Source organism: Felis catus, chromosome D3, assembly GCF_018350175.1.
Source record: "Felis catus isolate Fca126 chromosome D3, F.catus_Fca126_mat1.0, whole genome shotgun sequence".
NCBI lineage: Eukaryota > Metazoa > Chordata > Mammalia > Carnivora > Felidae > Felis > Felis catus.
In genome coordinates this window covers 21,685,384-21,707,904 of record NC_058379.1, presented here as the reverse complement: position 1 = coordinate 21,707,904, position 22,521 = coordinate 21,685,384, and the positions used below count along the sequence as shown (strand labels likewise).

General features: G+C 53.8%; 1 protein-coding gene and 1 long non-coding RNA gene across 7 annotated transcripts; one reads left to right on the top strand and one right to left on the bottom strand.

The window, feature by feature from the left end:
- Nucleotides 1-34: 34 nt before the first annotated feature.
- On the bottom strand, nucleotides 35-18,924 carry PATZ1 (POZ/BTB and AT hook containing zinc finger 1). Of its 6 annotated transcripts, none has more exons than XM_023241569.2 (5): nucleotides 16,936-18,621; nucleotides 15,473-15,536; nucleotides 8,957-9,128; nucleotides 3,010-3,147; nucleotides 35-1,532 (listed from the first exon to the last, which is right to left on the bottom strand). In XM_023241569.2, the coding sequence occupies exons 1-5, from the start codon at nucleotides 18,204-18,206 to the stop codon at nucleotides 1,117-1,119; spliced, it is 2,061 nt and encodes a 686-aa protein (XP_023097337.1). In that variant the 5' UTR covers nucleotides 18,207-18,621; the 3' UTR covers nucleotides 35-1,116. The 6 variants fall into 6 exon arrangements, with proteins under 6 accessions (XP_023097337.1, XP_023097336.1, XP_023097338.1 ...); XM_023241568.2 differs by having other exon boundaries at nucleotides 35-1,535; nucleotides 16,936-18,618; XM_023241572.2 differs by having other exon boundaries at nucleotides 1,363-1,535; nucleotides 3,010-3,082; nucleotides 16,936-18,616.
- Nucleotides 1,106-10,692, top strand: LOC109493274. Its single transcript, XR_002147406.3, has 3 exons — nucleotides 1,106-1,244; nucleotides 7,578-7,925; nucleotides 10,303-10,692. It is a non-coding gene; the product is annotated as an uncharacterized LOC109493274 (long non-coding RNA).
- Nucleotides 18,925-22,521: the final 3,597 nt, after the last annotated feature.

The window sequence follows — 22,521 nt, the reverse complement described above, 5'->3', positions numbered from 1 at the left end:
AGCTGAAAAACTGGACTCAGGGGAGCAGGCAGAGTAACGTACTAACGTTTTTAATACAGTCTGATCAGATCAATTCACAGCACCAGGTCACCCTGGGCCTGCTCACACGTGACACAGCCGAGGTACACAACAATGTCCCCACCTGCCAGCTTTCCTGCCTTCCTGGCTACCAACAACACTGAAACCTGCTACTTCCCTGACCAGACTGGCATTTTTAAAATTTTGCATAAAACTATTTCTTCCATAGACTTCAAACAATCAACTAGCCAAGTTAATTATGGTACATCTAAACAAAGTTTAATACTAACCCTAACGTGTGACTGCGGTTTACAAAGAGCTCTGTATCACCTGGGATAGCTTTCAGTAGCAATTCACTACAACTGGTCCTAAAAAATAACAATAATAATAATAATTAGAGAATTAAAACCCAACAGCAAGTTGAATGGTTAAAATCACATAAGAACTGGAATTTGGGGTGGGGGTGTCCTCAATAGCCCAGCTTGTCCTAGTAGCGAAATGCTAGCCTCTAGGTAGGGCTCAGAAAGGTCTGAGGCCCTCCAAGTCAAGGGTCAAGCTCAGGGGCTCTCAGAGGGCACTCACCCCATGGTCCATGGGATGCTGTAGGCTTCCAGCTTTCTTGAAAATAGTTGGGCATCAGCACTGTGTGTGTAAGTGGGTGGAGACCCTGACGTGGTTTCTCTTAAGGGATATGAGAAGGGGGAGGGGACCCAAATCACTGAGGTCCCTGAATGCCGTCACGTGTGGGTTTGGGATTGGGATCACTAAGAATTGAGCACCAGGAATTCCAGCTTCCACCCATTAGAGAAACCGGGACTGGTGTGGCCTTGGAGGCCTATGTAGTGTTTTCTGCCCTTGTCCCATACCAGGTCTTGCAGATATTTCTGCAGAGTATCAGATGAGAATCTATTTCTAAAGACCACTGAAGGGATGGGTGGTGGAGAGGGAGCGGGTGGGGTGACAGGGTGGGGGGAAGGGGGAGTTAAAAACGAATAAAAATCTCTCAGCTACAGAACCCAAAGACATTACTTCCCTCCGCATTCACAGCATTTCTCAGCGGTCCCCGGTGGCCATTTCCATGGGGACACAGCATCTGCCTCACTTCCCCTCAGGCCCCATGGGCTGCTGGTCAACCTCAGGATCTACTAAAGATGATGCAAACGCTGACTGAACAATCTGAAACCCAAAGGACTCGAGGAGAGACATGTTCTGCTGGGGAGAAAAAGGTGAGCCGAGGGCAGGGCCCAGGTCCCCCAGGGGGCCCCCAAGCGCCCGGACATGCACCTTCTGGATGTGTTTGTTCAAGTAGGACTTGGAGCGGAAGAAGCTCCCACATTCAGGGCAGGGGTACTTCTTCTCCCCGTCAGACTCCATTTTGTTTTTGGGGACTGCCATGTCGCAGGAGAAGGAGCCATTGGTGCTCTGTTTCTCAGGCGTCTTCAGGTCACTGGCATCCGAGAGGTCACCGTAGGAGTCAGAGCTCTCAATCGGATCCTGATGTGAGCATTTCTGGCCTTCTAGGAGAAAACAAAACACACAGGAGAGATGAGGCCAGGCTTTGGAGATGCCCCCTCCTGGAGGGGTCGGGAAAGGCCAGCTCATAGGCCTGTGGAGGGCAGCGGATGGCCAGCCACTGCCCTGGCAGAACCCACGGAGGTTCAGCTGGTCAGTCTGGGAGCCTGGTGTGCCTATGGGCGTGAGACAGCAGGGCCCTGGGGCTGCCAGCCTCCCTCGCCGCGGACTCTTCATGCAGGTGCACGTGTATCGCTCACCACCATCTCAGCCTGCTTCAAGGAAGAGGGTATGGAGAAGGGGCCTCCACTGCTTCCACCCAGAACAACTCAAAGACCCCCAGTTCCTAGGCACTTTGCTGGCTGCCCCTGGGGGTAAGATGGCTGTTCTGATGATGCTGAACAGGTATATCAATGGCCTCACCTCCACACCAGACTAGCTGCACCCTAGCAAGGCAGAACCAAAGCCGTGAGGTCCTCAACCCGGCAGACCCCACTGATGGCTGAGACAGAAGCCAATCCTTTTCCCAATGCTGCAAACACAAGCCCTGCCCTTATTGCCTTCCTTCTGCCAAAACCCATCCAGGGCCCAGCGGCCAAAGCATAGAGATTAAAAAGTAACTTTGAACAACTCGGTCAGCTGACTGTCCCCACACAGGGCTCAGGACAAGCTGGGCCTCAAGACAATCCTCATTGCTCTGCCTTGCCCTGCCCACACTGCAGTCCACCAATCAGAAGCTTCCTGCCTGAGTTCAGAGAGCCATGCCGGGAAGGGAGGTCTGTGATGGGAGCGTGGAGCATGCCATCTCTGCCATCTCTGCCGTCTGCCAAGCCCCTGGCATCATCCCCAAAGCAACAACTAGAAATACCACAGAACAACCTGAATCAACACGTGAAGGTGGGCCCTAGGGAGCTCTCTGCAGACCAACTCCAAGTCAGAGGCAGTCACATATCTCATTTATCGCCATGCATTTCACAAACGCAGCCAGAGGCCCGCCAGAAAGGGCCGCTCACAGCAACCAATCACCCCTATCAAGGAGGAAGCCAGCCCTTGGCTCCCCCTTGCCCACAGGGTCAAAGAAAAAGAAAGCATTCAGCCGCAGCTCCACACCATCCTTAAAGGGCCACAGGCAATGGACAGGCCCAGAGTGACTCATCATGCAGGACTTGCTTCCAGCCTTGGGCCCGGGGCATCCCTGCAGGGCTCCAGACAGTGGGGGCTGGCCAGGAGCAAGGGAGGAAGGCTGGGGAAGAGGAGGCGGGGGCTGGATCTTGGCAGTGCCCTAAAAGCCTCACTCACTGCCCTGGAGTGAGATACCCACTTATGACTTTTGTCCTGGAGGCCACTGCCACTCAGATCTCAGAGCCTCCTTGAGGCGGCCAGCAAGCCGGCAGCCTTCCCGCCTCCCCACGCCCGGCCCAGCGCCCCCACAACACAGTCTGCGCAGAGAAGCAAAGTGCAGAGCAAGGGGTCGCTTGCCTTTGTTGCCATAGGTCCTGGCGCAGTGGAACGCTGCTCCCCCATTCGGGATGGGCTCCTGGTGCCTGGAGACCTGGGGAAGGGGAACACCGTGGTGGGTTTTAACATGGACCTTTAAGTAGGAGGCAGAGGAGAAACCTAAACAAGACAAAAGGAGATGAGATCCCGCGGCCAGCACAGAGGTACCTCTCTGCTTCCCCCACGCCTCTCCTCTGGCCGCTTTGGCTAGCATTCCCAGGTCAGCTGCACCTAGAAGGGGCCCCCTTGTTGGTTCAAAAACGGTTGCAACCACAGGAGCCACCTGGCTCAGGACGGGTGGCACTGTCCTCGAATCGGCTTCTCTGCAGAGCCCACTCTGCAAGGCTGAGGTGTAGGACCCAGGCTGGCTGCCTGGAGGGATGGCCTGAGATCCTGCTCCTGCCAGGGCCTGAGGCCAAATGCCCCTCGGCTTGCTTGGTGCCTCAGTAATGAGCGGTTGGAGAAGATGTCCCACAGCCCCAGGTCAGCTGCAGAGACCCTGGCTAGAAATGTAGTCAGAAAAGCAATGAGGCTCAATGGCAGCCACAGGACTCCAGCCAGCAGAACGCCTGCTTAACACTTGTAAAGGCAAACTGCACAACAAACCAGATGGAGGCAAGATGAAATCCCAAAGGAATGCCTCCAGGAGTCCCCTTCCTTCTATCTAGCAGGACATGTTCTATTTTGCTAACTTTCTCACTTTCCAAATAACTGGATTTAGTAATTCTTCAGACCTTCTGAGGAACAACAAAAATAGCAAGTTACATTAAAGAGGCTCAGTCAGCTCTTATTCATGGTCATCTTTTTGGTTTGGGTTTGGAGAATCCATCAGGTTCACTTAAGGAAGAAAAAGAGATAATCTTTGCCTTCATTTTGGAGGAGGGGCAATCCAGCCATCTTGAAAACTGCAGCAGCCCAACCCAGATGTTCTGGTCAGTTCGAGCCATACGATAGCTCACGATGGGAAGCGTAGATCTTGGGCCAACTTCCACACCAGCCACAAGTCTGAGGACATGAAACCAGGTGGGCCAGTCAAAGGAAATTGACTTGGGTTTTGCAGGAAGTTGTGTCATCAAACTCCACAGTGGTCAAGGATCAGGACGCGCTTTCAGCAGGAACCGAAGCATTTTAGCATAAGGTCCACCTGGTGTCTAGTGCCCTTTAATCTACTCCAGATCTGGTTGACACATTCTCCAGTGCTTTTATTCCCCTTTAAAATTACAGTTATAGGATAACAGTGGGATCCACTCTGAACATGTCAGAGGCTGCAGGGTACTGTGTAATGTCTGCACAAGTCTGATTTGGCATGGCCTTTCAAATGCTGCTGGAACAGTTTATTAGGTTGACTTTTAGCAAGTGATAATGGTGTGCCAGGGCCCAGCACGTTGCATGCTTTATTCTATAGAATTCCACCAGTCACCCTATGAGCTGGGAATTATGAGTATACCTATTTCATAGATGAAAAAACAAGAGGGTTGGTAAGGTTAAGTGACTTGTGGTCACATGTACAGCTACTAGATGGCAGAGCCTGGACTCCAACCCCAGGACCATGTGCTACCGTGTGGTCCTTAACCACTGAGCAGACTCTTTAGTAGGCCCTGGCCGCAGAAACATCCCTTGGATTTCGGTGGTAGGTTTCATTTATCACCATTTACCCTTATGTATTTCCGCCATATTGATGGGTTAGAATGGAAGCAGCCAGTAGACAGGAGCTGACCTGTGAAAATCTTTAACACACACTCCCCTGACAGTAGCAGTTGGTGGTTTCGGAGGAAAGGGGCACTGAGTGACTTTTCCTTTCTTTCCTGATACAGCTACTCTATAGACCCCTGGTCCCGTTTCTGGAGTCCTGCCCTGCCTAGTAGAGCCAAGTTATCCTGTGCTGTGACCAAGTAGTCTGCCTGGGGCCAACCACGGGGGACAGACTGGCTTAAGAGGGTCCCATATAAACATTCTTATGAGGGAGGCTGCAGTCAGGAATGAGTAGACAAGGCTAACAGGAAAGAGGACCTTAGCCCCTGCCCCCTGGGATTGGTACTGTGGCCCCTGGCAACCAGCATAAGATATCAGGCCTTTCCAAGAACATCACAACTCCATTTTAGAAGGGATTTGTTTCGTTTTTGATTTTTAATTCCCGTGGAGCCTCGGAAGTGGTGTGAAGCCCTCTCCATGGTATAGCAGAGCAGGTCCACTGAGATTAAAGGGGACGGGAAAGGAGGAAAGGAGCACCGGGAATTATTATATTTACTCCTTGTGGAAAGAACTACACCAGGGGAACACAGCAAATGCTCAATGAAAATCTGCTGTGTTTTCCTGAAAAACAGTCTGAGAAACACATGGCTAGGTCCTCTTAACTTTACCCCAGCTGCAGACTGTACTATCTATAGCAAAACCACATGGCAGGGTAGTAGGAGTGGATCCACAGCTGCCATTTAAAGCCCAGAATTTAAACACAGAGCAACTCAGCAGCCAAGTGTTGGGATAAAACGGAAGCTGAGTTTCAGAGAACACATCTTTGAAGCCAGAAACGTTTAGTGGGAATTCTGAACTCACCTGCCCATTCACCACTGATTAACCAAGAACCAGAGAGGCAGTTTGATCCAGGCACCAGAATGATGTCAAGACAGTGAGCACACATGTGACTTCACTACAACCAACAAGCTAGCCTCCCCCGCACCCCAGAGATGAAGAGTTCACAGCCAAAGACTGCTGCTCCTCCACGGCATTTCCTTGCTTGGTGCGCTGCTATTTGCACTCCAGAAGCAATCTCCTTTCACAAATTCCACTTACACAGAGGGGTCAGGGACTGCTTTCTTCTTGTCCAAACCCTGCTGGGACCATGCCCAACAGAGCTGTGCCGGAGGGAGGCACTAAGTAGGTGTGTATCAGCTCAGTCCAGGGGAATGGCAGGCTGGCTGTGTCCATTACTGGCACCGGTGACAACTTGCGTGCTCACCTCTGACTGGGGAGAAGGCTTCCTCCCCTTTAAGCAATGATGTTGGAGTTCAAAGGCTGTCTCTGTCAAAGGCAAGTTTCCAATAAGCTATCCCTCTTTCTCATACCAGTACGTGTGCATATATACAAAGACCTTGCTACAGAAACTTTTTAAAAGGAAGAAAATCATGGTGAATCTACCAGGTCCTTCTCTCCTTCCCACTATTCAGCTCAACTCATTTCCTCAATTTGAAAATGAAGAAACAAGCTTTTTCTAGCATCAAAACTCCTTCCACTGCAAATAATCTTCCTCTACAGATGGTATGACCCACATCCTGGTATGTCTCTAGGACAAAGACAATGTCATCTATTTCAAATGTGGGGCTAGAGCAGCCAGGTTGCCTGCCTCCCTTCTTATTCTTCATGGGCAAGAGTCATTTGTGTGGCAAAGACTGGCGAATCTATAGGTAGTTAAGTTGACTGCCTGAGATTGAAGGGTGTCAGAGGGTACCTGATCCAACCTCGACCATCTGACCATCTGGCTGACATCAGCCTTTGCTTGAACCCTTGTGGACATAAGCACATTCATTTATTTGTGCTCCTCTTCCTATATCACAGCCTTGGTGGTGGGCAGGGAGAAGAATGACCCAGAGTTTTCTGCATTCTGATTCCAGGTCTCGATGTCTTTGGTATCCTTATCCTCTTCCTGGACAAACTACGTTCCTCTTCCTTTTTCTTTTTCTTTCCTCAGGAGTCGTCTCCTTCTATTTCTGCCAATGAACGAGTCCTGAGATAGAATCCCGCTCCTTCACTTCTTATAAAGACCAAAATTGTTTTCTCTTCCTCCTGTATGCGTAGGAGGGTGGGACCAGAGTCCTCTTCGTCTTGTTGGAGGGATGGGGCTTCCCTTTCTGACTCTGAGACCCAGAGCTGTTTAGCCTATGATCCAGATCTAGTCTTGGCTTTTCTGAGCAAAGGTGGGCTCTGGTTTGACTCTTCCAGCTCCCCCAGTCCAGTCACGTGGTCTGTGGCTGCTGCCCGAGTCCTGATGTACGCCAGTTGTTGGCTTTGCCACATCAGCTGTCTCCTAACTGGGTCGACTTTCCCTGCTGTTCCCTGCTGCTCTCAGCTCTTCTTTCCTCCTGAGCTGGGCCCCCAGGGGCCGTGGCCCTGGGTCTCCGGTTCAGTTCTTGCCCGACTCGGCAATCTGAGCTAGGCTCTGAGTTTCATCATTAACATCCTTCTCTGCTCTCACTGTTTTCCAGCCTCTGGTCTCTGACCTCAGTTCTCAGATGGAGAACCTCAGGCTTGAAAACTTGCCCAAACGCCTGCTGACGGCATGTTGCAGGTTTAGTTATTTGTAAGGAGCCGGTCAGGGGACAGGGGGAATTCTGTCAGAAAGCCAGGTTAGGATGAAGCAAGATAAGAAACCAGCTTTTTCTAGAGCTGGGGCAGCCACAGTTAAGATGGTCAGCCACAGCCTGATAACTCCCTGCACGCACAACCCCATTGCCCACCCCCCAGGGGAAGCTCCTGCCAGAAAGGGTTCAACTGACGTGTCAGAAAGTAGGACAGACGCTTAAGCAACTTTTATTTCCACCTCTCCACTTTCACAGCAGATTTCCTGGTGGTACAAACATCTATATCCAGTGGCCTTCAAGGCAAACCCCAGGTGTGCAATCCCAGGGAGGAACCCAGCTCCAGGGCACCAAGAACACCCAGCTACTCAGCAGTCTCCCTCCACCAACGACCTCAGGGCATATGGAGACAGCAGAAGCACCCGAAGATTCCAGCCAAGGACTGCAGGGGTGCCTGGTCCAAACCAGAGTGTCAGTGAGCTGTGTCTTTCCTAACACTGTTACAAAGCGCAAGGATGGGACCTCCCAAGGATGCAGGTCCTTGTGGGGAGTTCAGAGATCTTTCACCTACCTTGTCTCCTGGGATCATCACAACAACCCTACGAGGTAGGCAAGGCAGGGTGTTCTTAACCCCATTTAAGTGATGAAAAAACAGGCTCAGAAAGGGGAAGGGAGAGCTCAAAGTCACAGAGTAGGGCAAGGTAGGAGGGGTGTGGACTAAACCCTCAGTCCAACTCCAGTTCAGTACTCAATCCACTAAGCCATACCCAAGACTTCCAGAGGCATTGGGACAAGAGAGTCCCAGAAGAAAGGACTTCCCAGCAAGGTCCCCACCTGGCCAAAGCAAGCACACCGTGCAGAAGCATCTTCATGCCCACCACAGACGGCTGCCCCAACCTTCGGCACAGATACGGCGCAAGCCTCCTCCACTGACACTGTGCTTGCATGACACAAACCTTAGCCCTCCAACCACCAACAAGCCCTGGCGGAAGCTCAGGGGCAGGCCAGACTTCATCCAACACAACACTGGGGCCACAGAACCAGACTCCACCTAGGCCCACCTCGGCCTCAAGCACACTGTCCTGCTCAGAGCACCATCTACATTCCTGTCTCATCCAGGCCACAGTCACCTGGGTTTGGGCTCTTTCCTGACCATTTGTGTTAGAAACTTTCTGCCCCTTGTCCATCTCCAGACTCAACCTCCTTCCTTGGTTGCTGAATTTCACATACCAGTGAAATCAGCCAGCCAAAGCTCTCAGGCAGGACCCTCTTTTTCCCCCACTTCTTGGGGCTTAATGACTCTCCCACCAACCTCAGTAGTTCAGTGGTGTCTACGAAATGTATCCATCCTGCCATCTGCCCAGCACATGTGTTATGAGCCCAGACTTGGAAACAGTACTCTCTCCTTCCGTTCCCACTCGCTGATCTCCTGGAAACTCCTATCCCAAGCACCCCAAGTCTGGGAAGGAAGAGGTGGCAAATAGCCGCCTGGGCAACGAAGGCGTTTATCGTTCAGTGGGAAGGGAGGGCCAGCCGTGCAAGGAGTGGAGTCTGAGGCAAGGTGATCAGGACACCCCTGGCCTCCCACACAAGCTCAGGCCCATCCCCTGGAAATGAGGAAACAGCAGGGAGATTACCTCGATTACAAATACTGCAGAAGTTGCTGGGCCCCTCACTGTGCTTCTTCAGGTGGTCTGCCATGTACGCTGCCCGCAAGTACTTCCCACACACCTGACAAGGCACCTTGTCTTCATGACAAGCCAGGTGGGAGCGCAGACGGTCTCGAGTGGCAAAAGAAGCATTGCAGGTCTGAGGGCAGAAAGGAAAACGAGATGAGGTGAAAACTAGCATCACATTCCTGACTTCCCACCAAGCACACCAGGAAACAAAAACTGTTTCTGGCCAACACATAGACTCCCTGTAATAAAGAGAGCTTTACATGTGGCTCATGCTTTCTCCCCAGAATGGCAAGTAAGCTGCTCTTATTTTCCATGATGCCTCCTCATGAGACACCTGAGTTGGAATTATTGGTTCCAGATGGCTACCACAACATGTCCAGAGCCTGGCACATTAAGTTCCACACTCCTTTACAGAATAAAGAGAGATGAGGCATTTGTTCATTCGTAAACATGAAGAACTGACTTTAGTTGCATTGACTGTAAGTGAATTTACAGCAGTAAACTGGCATGTGAACAGACCAGTCTTCCTGTTCTCCATCCTGAGTTTTCTCCACTTGCTTTATGCAAAGAATTCAATTTATCCACTTTATTCAAACGTGACATTAGTCTTGGCCATGGGGAAATGGAAAGGAAAGGCAGGACAAAGCACAGAGATTACTCCTTATAATACTCTTGCGGGCTTGTATTGAGAAAGCAGCCCACAAAATGATAGTCGATTCTGCTAACGTGAGAATTGAGCAGAGAGAAGGAAGGCTGCATGATTCAGAAGCATTTGTGGGACATGAAGCTGGGGAAAAGCTGGTAATGACAAGAATGATACCACCCCACACTGACAGAGCATGCATTCTGTGCCAGGCAGGCACCACGATTAGCCTTTCCAAGACACTGATCTCCTGCAATCCAGCCTTACAGCAGCCCTCCAAAGCAGGCCATGTTATCACCCTCCAGAGGAGGATAGCCATAGAAAGCTGTGGTGTGAGCACCAACTCCTAGCAAGACCCTGAGCGGATGACCCAGAAGCTGACGGTCAGCACCAGCATCCTGGGAGGCAGCCCCAGGTCCCCAGGCATTTCCTGTACCCGAGGGTCTGACTCAGTCTCAGTCCCTGACCTCTCCCCACCAAGAGTCTTTCCTCATATGGGGCTCACCCAGTTACCCCAGCCTTGGAGGTCACAGAATGTCAGGGAAGTCCTTGGGAGAGTTATAGGCTGGTGACTTTCAAGCTGTTTTGGTTCCATGGTGATGTTTTAGAGGTTCATGTCAAGTCTGACTCCTTTTCTATGTGTGTGTGTTTACTATTTTAGAACCCCAAGAGAAAGCAACATTCACCTTTAAGTGCATTACAGAGTGGCCATTAACCCACTGAAGACCCGCCACCCCATTAACTCTCTAGAGTGGAGTTGCTCCTGCCGTCTCTGTTTAACAGAAGCATAGCCTGAGATCCCGAGACCTCAAGGTAAATGTCTGAACCCCATCACCTCAGGTACAAACGTTTATCTCCTTACTGTGTAATCAAAGGAAGACACCAATGTATTCGATATCGTGGAGGCTAAAGACACCTCTGTTCCTACTCCAGTCCCAAACGTCTGTGCACATCAGGACAGGCCTTACCATTCTCGGTCATTAGCTTTTAAGTAAATGTTAACACATTTGAACAGAACACCTTATGCTAATGAGATACCACCTGTAACTGTTTTATGCCTTGAGTTTATTCATTTGACAAATGAGGAAGCTGAGTGTGGAGAGCGATTTGCCTGAAGTACAGGACTCTACTACTAGAGGAAACAGCAGTCAAAACACTGCCACTGCCAGGCCAGTCCCCTACCCGTCCTTTCTTCCCAGCTTCCCTGAGGTATCCCTCCCTTCCCCACTTTACAGCTGGCCAGACAGAGGCCCTGAGGGGATATAGGACTGCTGGAATAGGAACTAGCCCCTGAGCCTGTGCCCCTCCCATTTCCAGACTTGGCACCCATAGCTTCTGGAGAGTGAAAGGTACTGACATTTTCTAACGCAGTGTGTGGGGTGGCCAGGACTCCCCTGAAAGGGAGAGGTGACAGAATTTGTGCAGACAAACTTGAGCACTCAGGTGACTCAGGAAGCATGATGGGTGCTTGGTCTCAAGGCCACAAGTGGGCCCCACCTCAGGGACCTCATGATCCAATCGTAGGTGACAGTGGGGAGAAAATTCCATCTTCCACCCAGCCCACCGGCCTATAAACCAGAGCAGGGGCTGCCAAAAACACCCCCAGGAGAGAGGGGTGCACCTGCCTTTTTATCTGGGGATAGAGCCAGCTTTGCCAACCAGTGACTTGAGGACCGGCTCCCCAACAACGAGAGGCAGTGTGGTCTACGCCTTAGAACTCAAAGGAACCAAAGATGGACCAGGTGTAAGAAAGTGCGGTGAAAGACACATTCAGAATTCCATCTTCCGCGGTCCCTGGGAAAAGCGCCACTAGAGAGATATGAAAGCGATGCCTTGTTTCTCTTGCCAACCTCCTTTCGGGGTCTGTCCTTTAAAGCATTGCTTGTCACACTGTGCTACCTAAAGATAATGGACAGCCAAACCTCAATTATCCACAAGTAGATTATCCATTTGAGGGATTAGCTAGGCAAAATTAAAATCCCAGACCAAGTAGATTTTCCCTGCCCCCCTCCTCCATTGATTATCTCTCAAGGAATGAAAGCTAACTTTGGCCTGAGCAAACATAATTAGGAATAGAAATCTGCTGCTGGGGGGGGGGGGGGGAGCACAAACACAACAAAAACTTTCACTGTATTACAAAGCCAAGCTGAAGTGATTGTTGGCTTCTCTGTGCCAGAATTGACCCTTCATGGCTCAAGTCTCCAAGGTTTTCGAGAGGAATTGTCAAAGTGTACAAGCCTGAGTCTAGGCCTGCCCGAAGTTCAGACAACACACAACATAAAGAGTCTGGGCACAGGACACAAAAGAGTGGCCAAAGGGGAGACAGATCCCAAAGAAAGGGACACCTAGAATCTCTATACTGGGGCCACTCAGGAGAAAGACATTTCCCATCCTAGAGACAGGGAGAAGACAGAGGGTCCCTGATGGGACAAGAACGAGCCAGCATAGTATGCTCTGATCACCACTGATGTTTGGAATGGCCGCACCTTGCCCACGGCCCTGTGCACAGGCAGCCTATTGTTAGGAGCACACCTGCCAGGTCCTGGCCCAGCCACCCTGAGCTTGGGCCACCTCTGGTCATCACCACTCAACAGAGTCCTAGTCATGCTCCCTTCACTCCCCCGACAGTTTCTCCCCATCCCAGAATTCCTAAAGCTTTTCTTCCCAGGGGTTGAGCAGCTCAGGAATGGGGCCCAAATGGTATCAGGGACACTTAGTGCACATCCAACCTTTGGTGGCCTTTGAAGTCTGGCAGCCTGGGGGTAGGGATGGAGGCATGGTCTTAAGCAGTCTTTTTTATAGCCCTGGAAAAGTCTAAGGGCAATAAATGGAGGCCTAGTGCCATTGTCCTCACTGGCCCCCTTCTTGGGGGTGCCAGCTCCCTTGTTCCCACTTCAATTCATTCCTTCTCTAACGAGCTATCCTCCAGCCCAAACCACCCCAACTTGCCCCTGAGAAGTGGGGCCACTGGAAGCAATGGGAGAGGTTTTGAGTTGCTCTGGTCTCTCGGCTTCAGGCCAAACTCCACATGGAGATAATGCCACGGCCCCACTGCACCATTAAGCCAGCAATGCCTGAGGCATCTGAGCCAGTTAAGAGAGATTTGTGTGTCACTGCCAAGCCTGAGGCTTCATGCCCCAACATTCAAATGGCCTTTTCATGCAAGCTGTGGCATCAGTTTCTGTAACTGGCCCCTTTTGTCATCTATGGCATCAGGAGAGGTGGAGAGGTATACCCCGCGCCCAGCTCTTGCCCAGGGAACCAACTCCCAGAGAGCCCATCTCTTCACCTCTGACGCTTTCAGAATACACACGATGCAAAACAGATGCCCCTGCTGTTAAACCAAGTCCGGGCACAGCAGCTGGCCGGCCCAGAGCATGAAAGCCACCATGTCTTCACCTGCTGGGTCACCATGAGGGGCATTCTGGCTAAGGGGCTGGAGGTGGGGCCAGCGGGTCTGTAAGAGTGTGTGTTGGAGGGGCAGGGCAGGAGCGGGCTTGTACGTACACCAAGGGACAATGATGTCAGTGTTATGACAGAGACCAAGGACAAAACACACAAAGCCTCAAATGTTAGAATGAAAACTTTTATCATCACTCCTGTTATCCCCGCGGAGGCTGCGGGGGCTAAAGGGCACACCACTGGGATCTGAGGGGGGAAGGTGTCTACATCTGCTTTCTCAGCCCCCAAAGCCATATACTGGGGTGACCCAATATAAAGCTACTGGTTAGTCTAGTTCCTGAGCAGACCTGCTAGTAAACCTCAAAAACACAAAAGTCTAACTCACTAGCCAGAAATGAAAGCAGGACCTGTGTGAGTGGGAAGGGAAGAGGGCAGCACGAGTTGACCCACTTGGAATTGGTCCATTCTCCTCTGGAGGGGGATTCACCCCTAGAGTAGGGGAGAGGGGCAGCCAAGCCCCATTCTAGAAACCCCACACCTTAGGGGAGGCCATTGTAGGGGAGGGGAAACACCTAAACCAGTGACTTAGTTATTGGGAAAGCACCAGACTCTAAAATCACCCAGCAAGGACAGGCAGGCACTCAGCAGTGCCATCTGTTAAAGGGGGAGAAAAAGGCAAGAGAACCCAGAAAGAAACCTGGAGGCTATGAGGGGGATCCAGAAAGGAGCTCCTTACTACCCCTGGGGTCCCTGAGCTGGGAAAGACTCCAAGTCACACAAGGAGGAGCTGGGCATCATGGGCAGGAATCACTGTGCTGGGCTCTCCGAAAAGCAGGGGTCTCAGAGCAACCGCCATTCCCGTTCCCCTCCAGAGAAAACCCTCTCTGGGGAGGCCGAGGCTAGCCTACAGGCCACTGAGTAAAGGCCCGGCTGCCTTCTGAGGCAGTCCAGCCCTGCCTCAGATATCCTGGCGGGGCTGGGCAGAAGAGAGCGCTGCTGGAGTGTGCTGGGCCCAGGTTTTCAAGGGCTGGGAATGATTTTTTTAGAGAAAGGGAAAAGGCGGTGTCAGGAACCGAATGGGACGACCTCCACAAAGCAGGCTGGGCAAAGTCCCATGATGGCAGGTCGCTAGGAAGAGATTCCAGGGGCGGCAGGCCGCTGCTGCTCCCAACCCACACCTGGAAAAAGGGCAGAGAGTGCAGGTTACCCCCCCAGGCCACCGGGCACGCCCCCACTGCCCTCTGGGCTCCTCCTACTCTGCCAGGCTGCTCAGCACACTACCTGGGAGAGTCAGAATGTGCTCCGTGATTAGAGAATCAGAGACAGAGAGAAGGCAGCGAGGCACAGACGGATCCCAGCATGCCCACCCTGCGTCCTTGTCCTTGGGGGAGGCTACCTGGCTGGCTGTGAACACCGACCACACCTGGCCCCTGGGGGCTCACTGCCCTACCTACAGTACGTCCATTCCTCCCTGCATGTCCCCCTGAACCCTCCCCTCCCTCCTTGCCACCAACAGGATAAGAGAAACAGGTTATCCTACCAGAGGCTGTAAAACAAGCACCCACCACTCTGTCTCCCCCTCAGATGGCAGGAACTTGGCACGGGAGGGGAGATAGCCAAGAAGACACAGGCATTTTCCATCCACACAGGATTGCTCAGTGGCCAGGAGAGGAAATTCCATTTTCTGGTCACACAGGGCCCCCAGATATTGTTGAAGCAGACAAACCAAGGGTAAGAATCTTGCCCAGCCTTCCCTACCTACTGCTACACAAAGAGCTCACAAGGAGGAAACCACCCTCCTCTCTCAGTCCTCAGAAGCCCTAGCTGATGGCACATGTGGTTCAGAATGAGTTAAACAGGTGCCAGCACTCAGAGAATGAGACCATCCACTCTCATCCTCCTTCGCTGTCATTCTTACTGCCACCCCTTGTGCCCTAAGCTCAGGGGACCCAGAAGGTCAGGGTGCCTGGCAGATAAGGGGTAAGAGCTGTTAGCTGAACCACCAGGAGCTCCTTACAAACCCTGCCCTCGCCATGGTAGCCCCTGCAAACTGCTGGGAACCAGAAGCAGGCCCAATGGGGAGCCAGTGTCCCCAGGATGACACTTGCACAATGTGACCCACCATTCAAGGAGCTGGCAAATGCCAGGAGAGGAAAGCCAAGCAAAAGAGCGAAGACAGAGGCAGGGTGGGAACCAGGACCCAGCAACCAGGAAGGAGGGGACATTAGCAGTTGGGGGGGGGAGAGGGGGCCAGGGGGAAGAACAAAGGATGAAAGCAGATGGAGGGTGGGGAGGGACAGAGGGGGAGGTGTGCAAAGCGGTGGTGGTCAGTCAGCCGGCCCAGCATACACATCAGCTGGCTTGTGGCTGGGCTGTGAGAAACAGCAGCATTCTCTTTCAGCCCATCTCTGCCCTGGCCCGACCCCTACCTGACACTTGTGAGGCCGCTCAGAAGTGTGCACCTGCTTGATATGTCCATTCAAGTGATCAGGCCTGGAAAAGAGAACCAAGACGAGACTTTAAAACAAGACCTCAAAAGACAGGGCTACAAACTTGGCCAGACCCCCCCGCCCCCTGCACACACCCCGTTGGAGAGGACTCTCTCTTCCCCATCCTAGCGTGACAAAGACAAAGTCACCACCCAGCTCCACAGGCCCAGGGCCTCTCTGCCCCGGTTTTCTCTAAAGGGGGAAGGGAAGTGAGTGTCTCTGACCTTGCCTACCCCCCCCACCCCCCACCCCCCCCACCACCAGAAGCTCAAATGATTTCGAAGACCCGAGGAGGTGGCTTTAGAATGGGACAAGGCTGCCTTACTGAGGCTTTTCTGGGAGGGGGTATGTGTGATTCATTGTCCAGACTAAAGCCCCTTAGAAACTCAGTATTCCCCTCCCCCAGCCTCTCCCACCAGGACAGCCAATGAATGCCACCCGGATGGAATTCAGTCCCCAGAGGCCAAGGGATAGAGCCTTAAGTCCCCAGCTGGGCTGGTAAACCAGATGCCCGCTGGAGCAGGTGGGCAGGGGCTGCCTGACCGGTAAGACTGGTTTCTGGTTGGGGCCCCTCCAAGGGAGTTCTCCTTCTGTAGGTTCACACAGACACAAGTCCTAAGTATCCAGGCAAGTTAAAACCGGCCTTTTATTCTGAATATTCTCTTAAGATGAAAAACAAAATAGCCCTCTGCTCCCAGACAAGTCCTTAGTTTCCTATCAGGCTCACTAAAAAGTGAATCTAAAAGGACATCTTGACCCCCTCCTCTCTGTCCTGAAAACATAAAGATGATCTGTGGGTTCAGTTAGGCTCTGGAGCTACCAGATCAGAGGAGATCAAAGATTTTGGTGCTAGGAGACTCTGGGTGCAGAACTCTATGCCCCATGATCCCAGGAGGCTGAGAAGGGCGAAGCTTGAGTGTGCCCATCCAGGATCGCCAGTGCTCTGTTGGGGGAGGGATTTGGTGGCAGGGAGCATAAGAGTCCCAGATGCACTTGTTTCAGCCCCTCCCTGGGCAGCCATTCAAGCAGGGAAAGTCGGTGGAGGAAAAGCCTCCCGCCCCCAGAGGGGGCCCCACGCCTGGTGCCGGAAACACAAAGGGAGCCCGGGGAGAAGAATGGTGAGGCCCAGTGGCTGTGGCCAGAGGAATCCAGCCCCTTCCCACAAGGCCCAAAGGAAGACAGACAGTAGGGCACGCCTAGTGCCAGAGAACTTCCCTGAGGGAAGAGAAAGCAGCTCCCGACCACAAAACTAGGGCCATTAAAATACTTCTGCTGTCTCCAAACCTGATGTGGCCCTAGAGGGTCAAGTGACTCCCACCAATCCCACACCCCCTGATCTTAGCAAGAAACTGTCCCATGAGCCAGAAACAGGGCAGGTCATGAGGAGGGACGCTATTCCTCACCTGGAGAAGCCTTTCCCACAGCTCTGGCAGATGTAGGGCTTGCCCACCGACCCATCGTGGGACCGCACATGGTAGGACATACGATCTTTTCTCTTGAACCGCAGCCCACACACTGGACAGGAATAGGGCTTCTCCCCCGAGTGGGAAAGCTTGTGCCGATTGAGATGGTACACGTCTCGGAAGATCTTGCCGCAGATCTCACATGCCACCTGCTTCCTGGTCCGGCTCCTCTTTCGGGGGCCATCGGGGTCCTCAGAGATGGGTAGCCCATTCTCACCCAGCCTCGGAGGAGGAAGGTCGATATAGCCCAGCTGGAGGCTGGTGACACCATGCTGGGCCTCATGCTGCCGGAGCCGGTTGGCATCAGTGAACACCTTCCCACACAGGCCACATGGAAGGATGCCTGCCTCCCTCAGGCCCCCTGGGGACCCAAACATTGAGTCCAGCAAGTTGGCCTTCCTTGGGCGGCCCCGGCCTCGCTTGCCAGTCAGGGGAGGGGCACTGGATGCCACATTGGGGAATGGGGAAGTCAGCAGTTGGGGGGACAGGGGTCCAGCCACCATGGGCAAGCGGTCCACCCCAGGTAACACAGGCAGAGAGGCTTGGCTGGCAATGGCTGCACCAGCAGCCCGGGCTGCCTCCTCCTCGGGCTGCATGCTACCTGCGATGCCATTGCTGTTGGCTGCCAAGGCTGCCCCATTGGTCATGTCCAAAGGGAAGCCCAAGTCCGAGGTCCCAGGGGGCCGAAAGAGCATGATGTCTGCCCGGGCAGGGGGCACCAGGATCTGCACATTAGACTGTTTGATGACTTCCTGGCAGATCTCAATGACCGACCTCATCAGTAGGAACTTGGCAGCCGTCATGAGCTCGGGGAAGCTCTCCAGGCGAACCACGATGCGGGAAGTGTAGGCGAAGTCCAGGATGTCCCCAAACACCTTGGAGCTGATGGTATGCATCTCCAGCTCCCGGCTGCCCCCAGCCCCGCCGCCTGGAGCCGCCGCTGCGCCCCCCACGTCAGCGGGACCCCCGTCTGCAGCTCCGCCGTCGCCCAACTGGGCGCTGAACACCGACTCAAAGTACTCGCTGCAGGCGGCCAGCACGGCGCGGTGCGCTGGGAAGCTCTCGTCGCCCACCCGCAGGAGCACGTCGCAGAAGCGCCCGCCGTTTTTGCGCTGCTGGTTGAGGTTGTGCAGCATCTCGGTGCTGTGCCTGCTCACCTGGTAGGTGTAGCAGCCCGATGGGCCGCAGGAAGCGTCGTTCACCCGCTCCATGGCCGCCGCCCCCTCCCCACAAACCCGGCCGCGGCACTTGCCCGCCCCCCTCCCTTCCCCTAGGCAGTAAGAAACGGGGCGCAGTCGACGTATCTACACTCCCCACACGTGCCGGCCCCGGGCTCTGTAGTCTCGCAGGTGCCCCGAGCGCACACGCCCCCTGCCCGGATCGTACTGTCTAGACGGCAGGCCGCACCACCTCCCACATAGCTGCCCCCACCGATTGCGCGCTCCTCTCTCCTCTCCGCCCGCCCGCCTCCCTTCTTGGTCTACCTCCGGGGGGGTACGCGAGCAAAGAGGTGCGCCCCTCCTGCAAACGCGCCTGCCACCTCCCCTCCCGCCCGCCAGGCGGCGCCGGCGCGCAGCCAAAATGGGCGCGCGCGCGCGGGGAGGAGGCGGAGGGGTCTGCCGCGCAGGCGTGCGCGCGCGCGCCGCGGCTTTTCCCGGGCCCGCTGGGGGCGCGCGCTGCGTCCCCTGCAAAGCGCGAGCCGGGGCGGGGGCGCCGGAGCGGAGGAAACAAAAGGCGAAGGCGGCGGCGGCGGGGCGCGCACAGGGGCGGCAGCGCGGGCTTGGTCCCGGAGCCTGGCGGGCGGTAGCAACGGCGAACGCTGGAGCGAGCAGGCGGCGGCGGCGTCAGGATGGGCCCTTCCCCGGGCCGGGCGAAGGCGGCGGCGGAGCGGCGGCGCTGCGGCCCCGGCCTCCGTGTGTTCGGAGCGGAGGAAAGATGGCAGCGGCTGCACTTCCTCTTGCACTTTCACCCCTGGGGGGAGGAGAAGGAGGGGGCGATACCAACAACACCCCCCCTCTCGCTTGCAGGGAGGAAAAAAAAAGAAACGGCGAGCTCGGCGTGGGGGGCCCCCGGCGCCCCCGGCCCTGCACGTGCGCACCCGGATCTCTGGCCCGGGCCGCCCTGCGCTGCAAACTTTCCACTTTCTTTGTGCCGAGCGCCCCCCCCCTCACCCAGCCGAGGATGCACGTCCCCCCTTCCCTATTTATACACCCCCCCCCGCAGCTCCGCTCCCCCCGCTTCCTGCCCCCCCTCCCCATTCCCCAGCTCCGCCAATGCTGGCGCAGACTGAGCCCCCGTCCGGCCCCCGCCTCCCCACCCCGCCCGCGGGGCCGGGGGCTGCAGTCTCAGCCCCCCCGGACCAATGCAAACGAAGCGCCAAGCCAGCAAACCAGCTCCCACTGTCCCTCCCTCCCCGCCGAGAGTGGCGGCGAGCGGACGGGAGGGAGGGGGTGAGGGACCGAGGGGTGCAGATCGGGGCCCCCCAGCCTGTGGTGTGCACCCGTAAATGGAGCGGGCGTCGGTTACCCTTCGGAGCCCCACTTTGATGAGCGAAACCCCAGAAGTCGCCGGCGACCGCCTCCCTGCTCCCGACCCCAGAGAGGGCCCGGGGTCCTGGCTGGGGGCAGGCCGAACCTCCGGAGCTGCTTCTGCACCCCGCTCACTGACCGAACCCAAGGGGCTGCGTGCCTGGGAGAGCTGGGGAGATGAGGCCATCGTCCAGCCTTTCCCCCAAACACCACACGCCGAGCTTTGTGCCCCTGGGAGCGGGAAGTCACTAGCTCAGGGAAGCGACAACATAGAGTCAAGGGCGGTGGACAGGAGCAGGGGGCTCCGCGCACCCCGGCACCCCCCAGGGAACTGGGGTTACTGGAGAGTCCGGGGAGCGCCGTAAAGCCTCCTTGGGCCGATAGCATCCCCAATGCCCGCAGCCCAGAGAGTCGACGAGCGCTCAAGCCACGGGCCCCGCCGGCAAGACAGGGCGCTTTGTCCCCGGCGGGCCCGGGGATGCTGCCGTGCGCGGGTTGGATACGGAGGTTCGTCTGCCCGGGAAGCGCTGGCGACCGCCGCCGGGCAGCGGTGCTTGGAGTTCGGAGCTGCAGGCACCGCGTGTGCGGGAGGGAAGTTCCCACAGTTGCAAAGAGGGAGCAAAGTATGTGTTCCAAACTTTCCACGGTTCCAAACTGAGCGCTTCCATTAAGAGAAGCGGTGTGAGGGGAAAAGCATTCTGGGTATTAGCATGCAAATGAACGGTCCCGGCTTCCAACTCCGCTCGGGATTCCCACCGCCGCGCGCCTGGATTTCGCTGAGCCACGAGCGCCCTGGGGGGCTTCCAGGCGAGGCGCCTTGGGGAGACCCGAGTTCGAATTCGAGACCTCGGCTTTCAGGTTGTGTGTTCTGGTGTCACTTGGCTGCTCTGAAGCCTCAGAGTCAGTTTCCTAGTATGTATAACCGGGACAGCAGCACCTGTCTCATGAAGTGATGAGGATTCAAAAGGTCACGTCTACACAGCACGCAATTCTGTGGTGGGTCTCTCTTCTCCCTCACCTCTGCCCTTCCTAGGGCGTAGTAGGTGCTAAACGCCTGTTGGAGAGAATACATGAAGCTTGGAGGCTTGAGGAAAGTTCCCTGTCCCAGGAGTTAGGCAATCTAAGTTCTAAACCCAAACTGGTTGTGTCCCCTCAGGCTAGTGTTTTATCCTCTCTGAGCCATAGCTCAGAGTTCTTGGGCGGACCCCAGGATCCACAATATTTGTGTTCAAAAGTGTGTGCAGGGAGCAGCCACAAAGAGGAAAGAGATCTGGTTATTGAGTGCTTACGGTATACACATGTCATCTCTCTAAGGTACATGTAGATAGATACATTCTCCCCCCGAAGAAACAGGGAAATGAGTGACTCACCCAAGGTCACACAGATCCAACCAGTTAACCTGAGTGTGCCCTTTCCATACCAGTGCCTCATGATCTAGGAACTGGCTCTCCAGTGCCTTGCTTAGAAGACCATTCTGTGACTGGCTTCATCCCAGAGGGTTTGCCCAGTGAAGATGGATTCACAGAGTGCGCTCAGGATGGACCCTCATCCACAACGCAGTGAGGGTAACAGAAGATGCATCAGCCCCATTTGCAGATAGGAAGCCTGAGGTTCAGGGAGCTTGAGTGACTGGCCCAGGATCCCACCATGGAGAAATGGCCAGAGACAGATCAGATCTCAGTTCTGGCTCCAGCTGCATGTCACCTAGGCAGTAGAATTGTTAGGGGAGCACAGAGACTGTGATGATCTCTCAAATTAATCTCTAACTCGACCTTCGTTTTTGCCTATCTCTTTTAGGCTCCCTCCCAGGATTCCGTTCTGTACTTCAGGCTACAAGGTGTGCTTAGAGGACATACTTTTTTTTTTTTTTTTTTTTTTGTAATTGAGGTGAAATTTACATAACAAAATCTACCCATTTTAAAGTCTGTAATTCAGTAGCACACATGATATTCAGTGTCCTACAACAATACCTCTATGAAGTTCCAAAACATTTTCATCACTCCAAGAGAAAATTCTGTACCCATTAGGCAGTCACTCCATACTTCCAGCCCCTTTCAACCAGCAAGCTGCATTATGTCTCTATGGATTTACCTGTTGTGGGTATTTAATATAAATGGAATCACACAATGTTTGATCTTTTGAACTGGGCTTTTTTTTCACTTAGCATAATGTTTTTGAGGTTCATCCATGCTGTAGCATAAATCAGTACTTCATAATTTTTTATGGCTAAATTCCATTGTAGGGATATACTATCTTTATCCATTCACCCATTTATGGTCTTTTGGCGATTGTGAATAGTATTGCTATGAACATTCATGTACAAATAATTGTTTTAGTTCCAATTTTCAATTCTCTTGGATATATACCTACCAATGGAAGTGCTGGGACATAAGATAATTCTACGTTTAACTTTTTGAGAAACCAAACTGTGTTCCACTGCTGTGGTACCGTTTTACATTCTTACCACACACATATGTTTATAAGTAATTTTACAGTTGGTCAAGCTTCCCATTTTATAAATGAACATGTTGAGGCTCAGACAGGTTAATCTCTCCAAGGTCACACAGCAGGGTCCAGACTAGAACCAAACTTTCCTGAGTCTCTAACCTTTCACCCACCAAGAGCCTCCCACCCTCTCAAAGGCCCAAACTGCCATCCTGAGCACTCATTGATATATTTGACAAACCTGTCCAGTGAAGAACTAAGTTAACCGTATTTATGAAGCTCTTTCTCTTCTCTCAACATTTGTTGAAAAAGCCCACCACCATGTTCCCAATTTCCAGGCTGCACCTTGAAAAGATGCAGACCTTGCAATCCCTGCATCTGCCTCCTGCTGCTGGCCTGGCGGCCTCTCTTCTGTTGCCATGGAAACCACGCACCTCGGTTTTGGCAGTGCACCAGCTGGACAGGGAACTGAGAGCATCCTTGTCTCCCAGGCTAAGTGGAGCTGTCAAGGTTATTCGCTCACTAAGTCTGTATTTATTGAGCACCTACTAAG

Bases quoted from the DNA above. Each gene is read 5' to 3' on its own strand.
- PATZ1 (XM_023241568.2), bottom strand. From the start codon at position 18,206: ATGGAGCGGGTGAACGACGCTTCCTGCGGCCCATCGGGCTGCTACACC. The intron at 15,537-16,935 runs GTGAGGAATAGC...TCTCTTTTCCAG, and splicing joins TGTGGGAAAGGCTTCTCCAG to GCCTGATCACTTGAATGGAC. The intron at 1,536-3,009 runs GCAAGCGACCCC...GTTTTCTCCTAG, and splicing joins CAGGACCTATGGCAACAAAG to AAGGCCAGAAATGCTCACAT.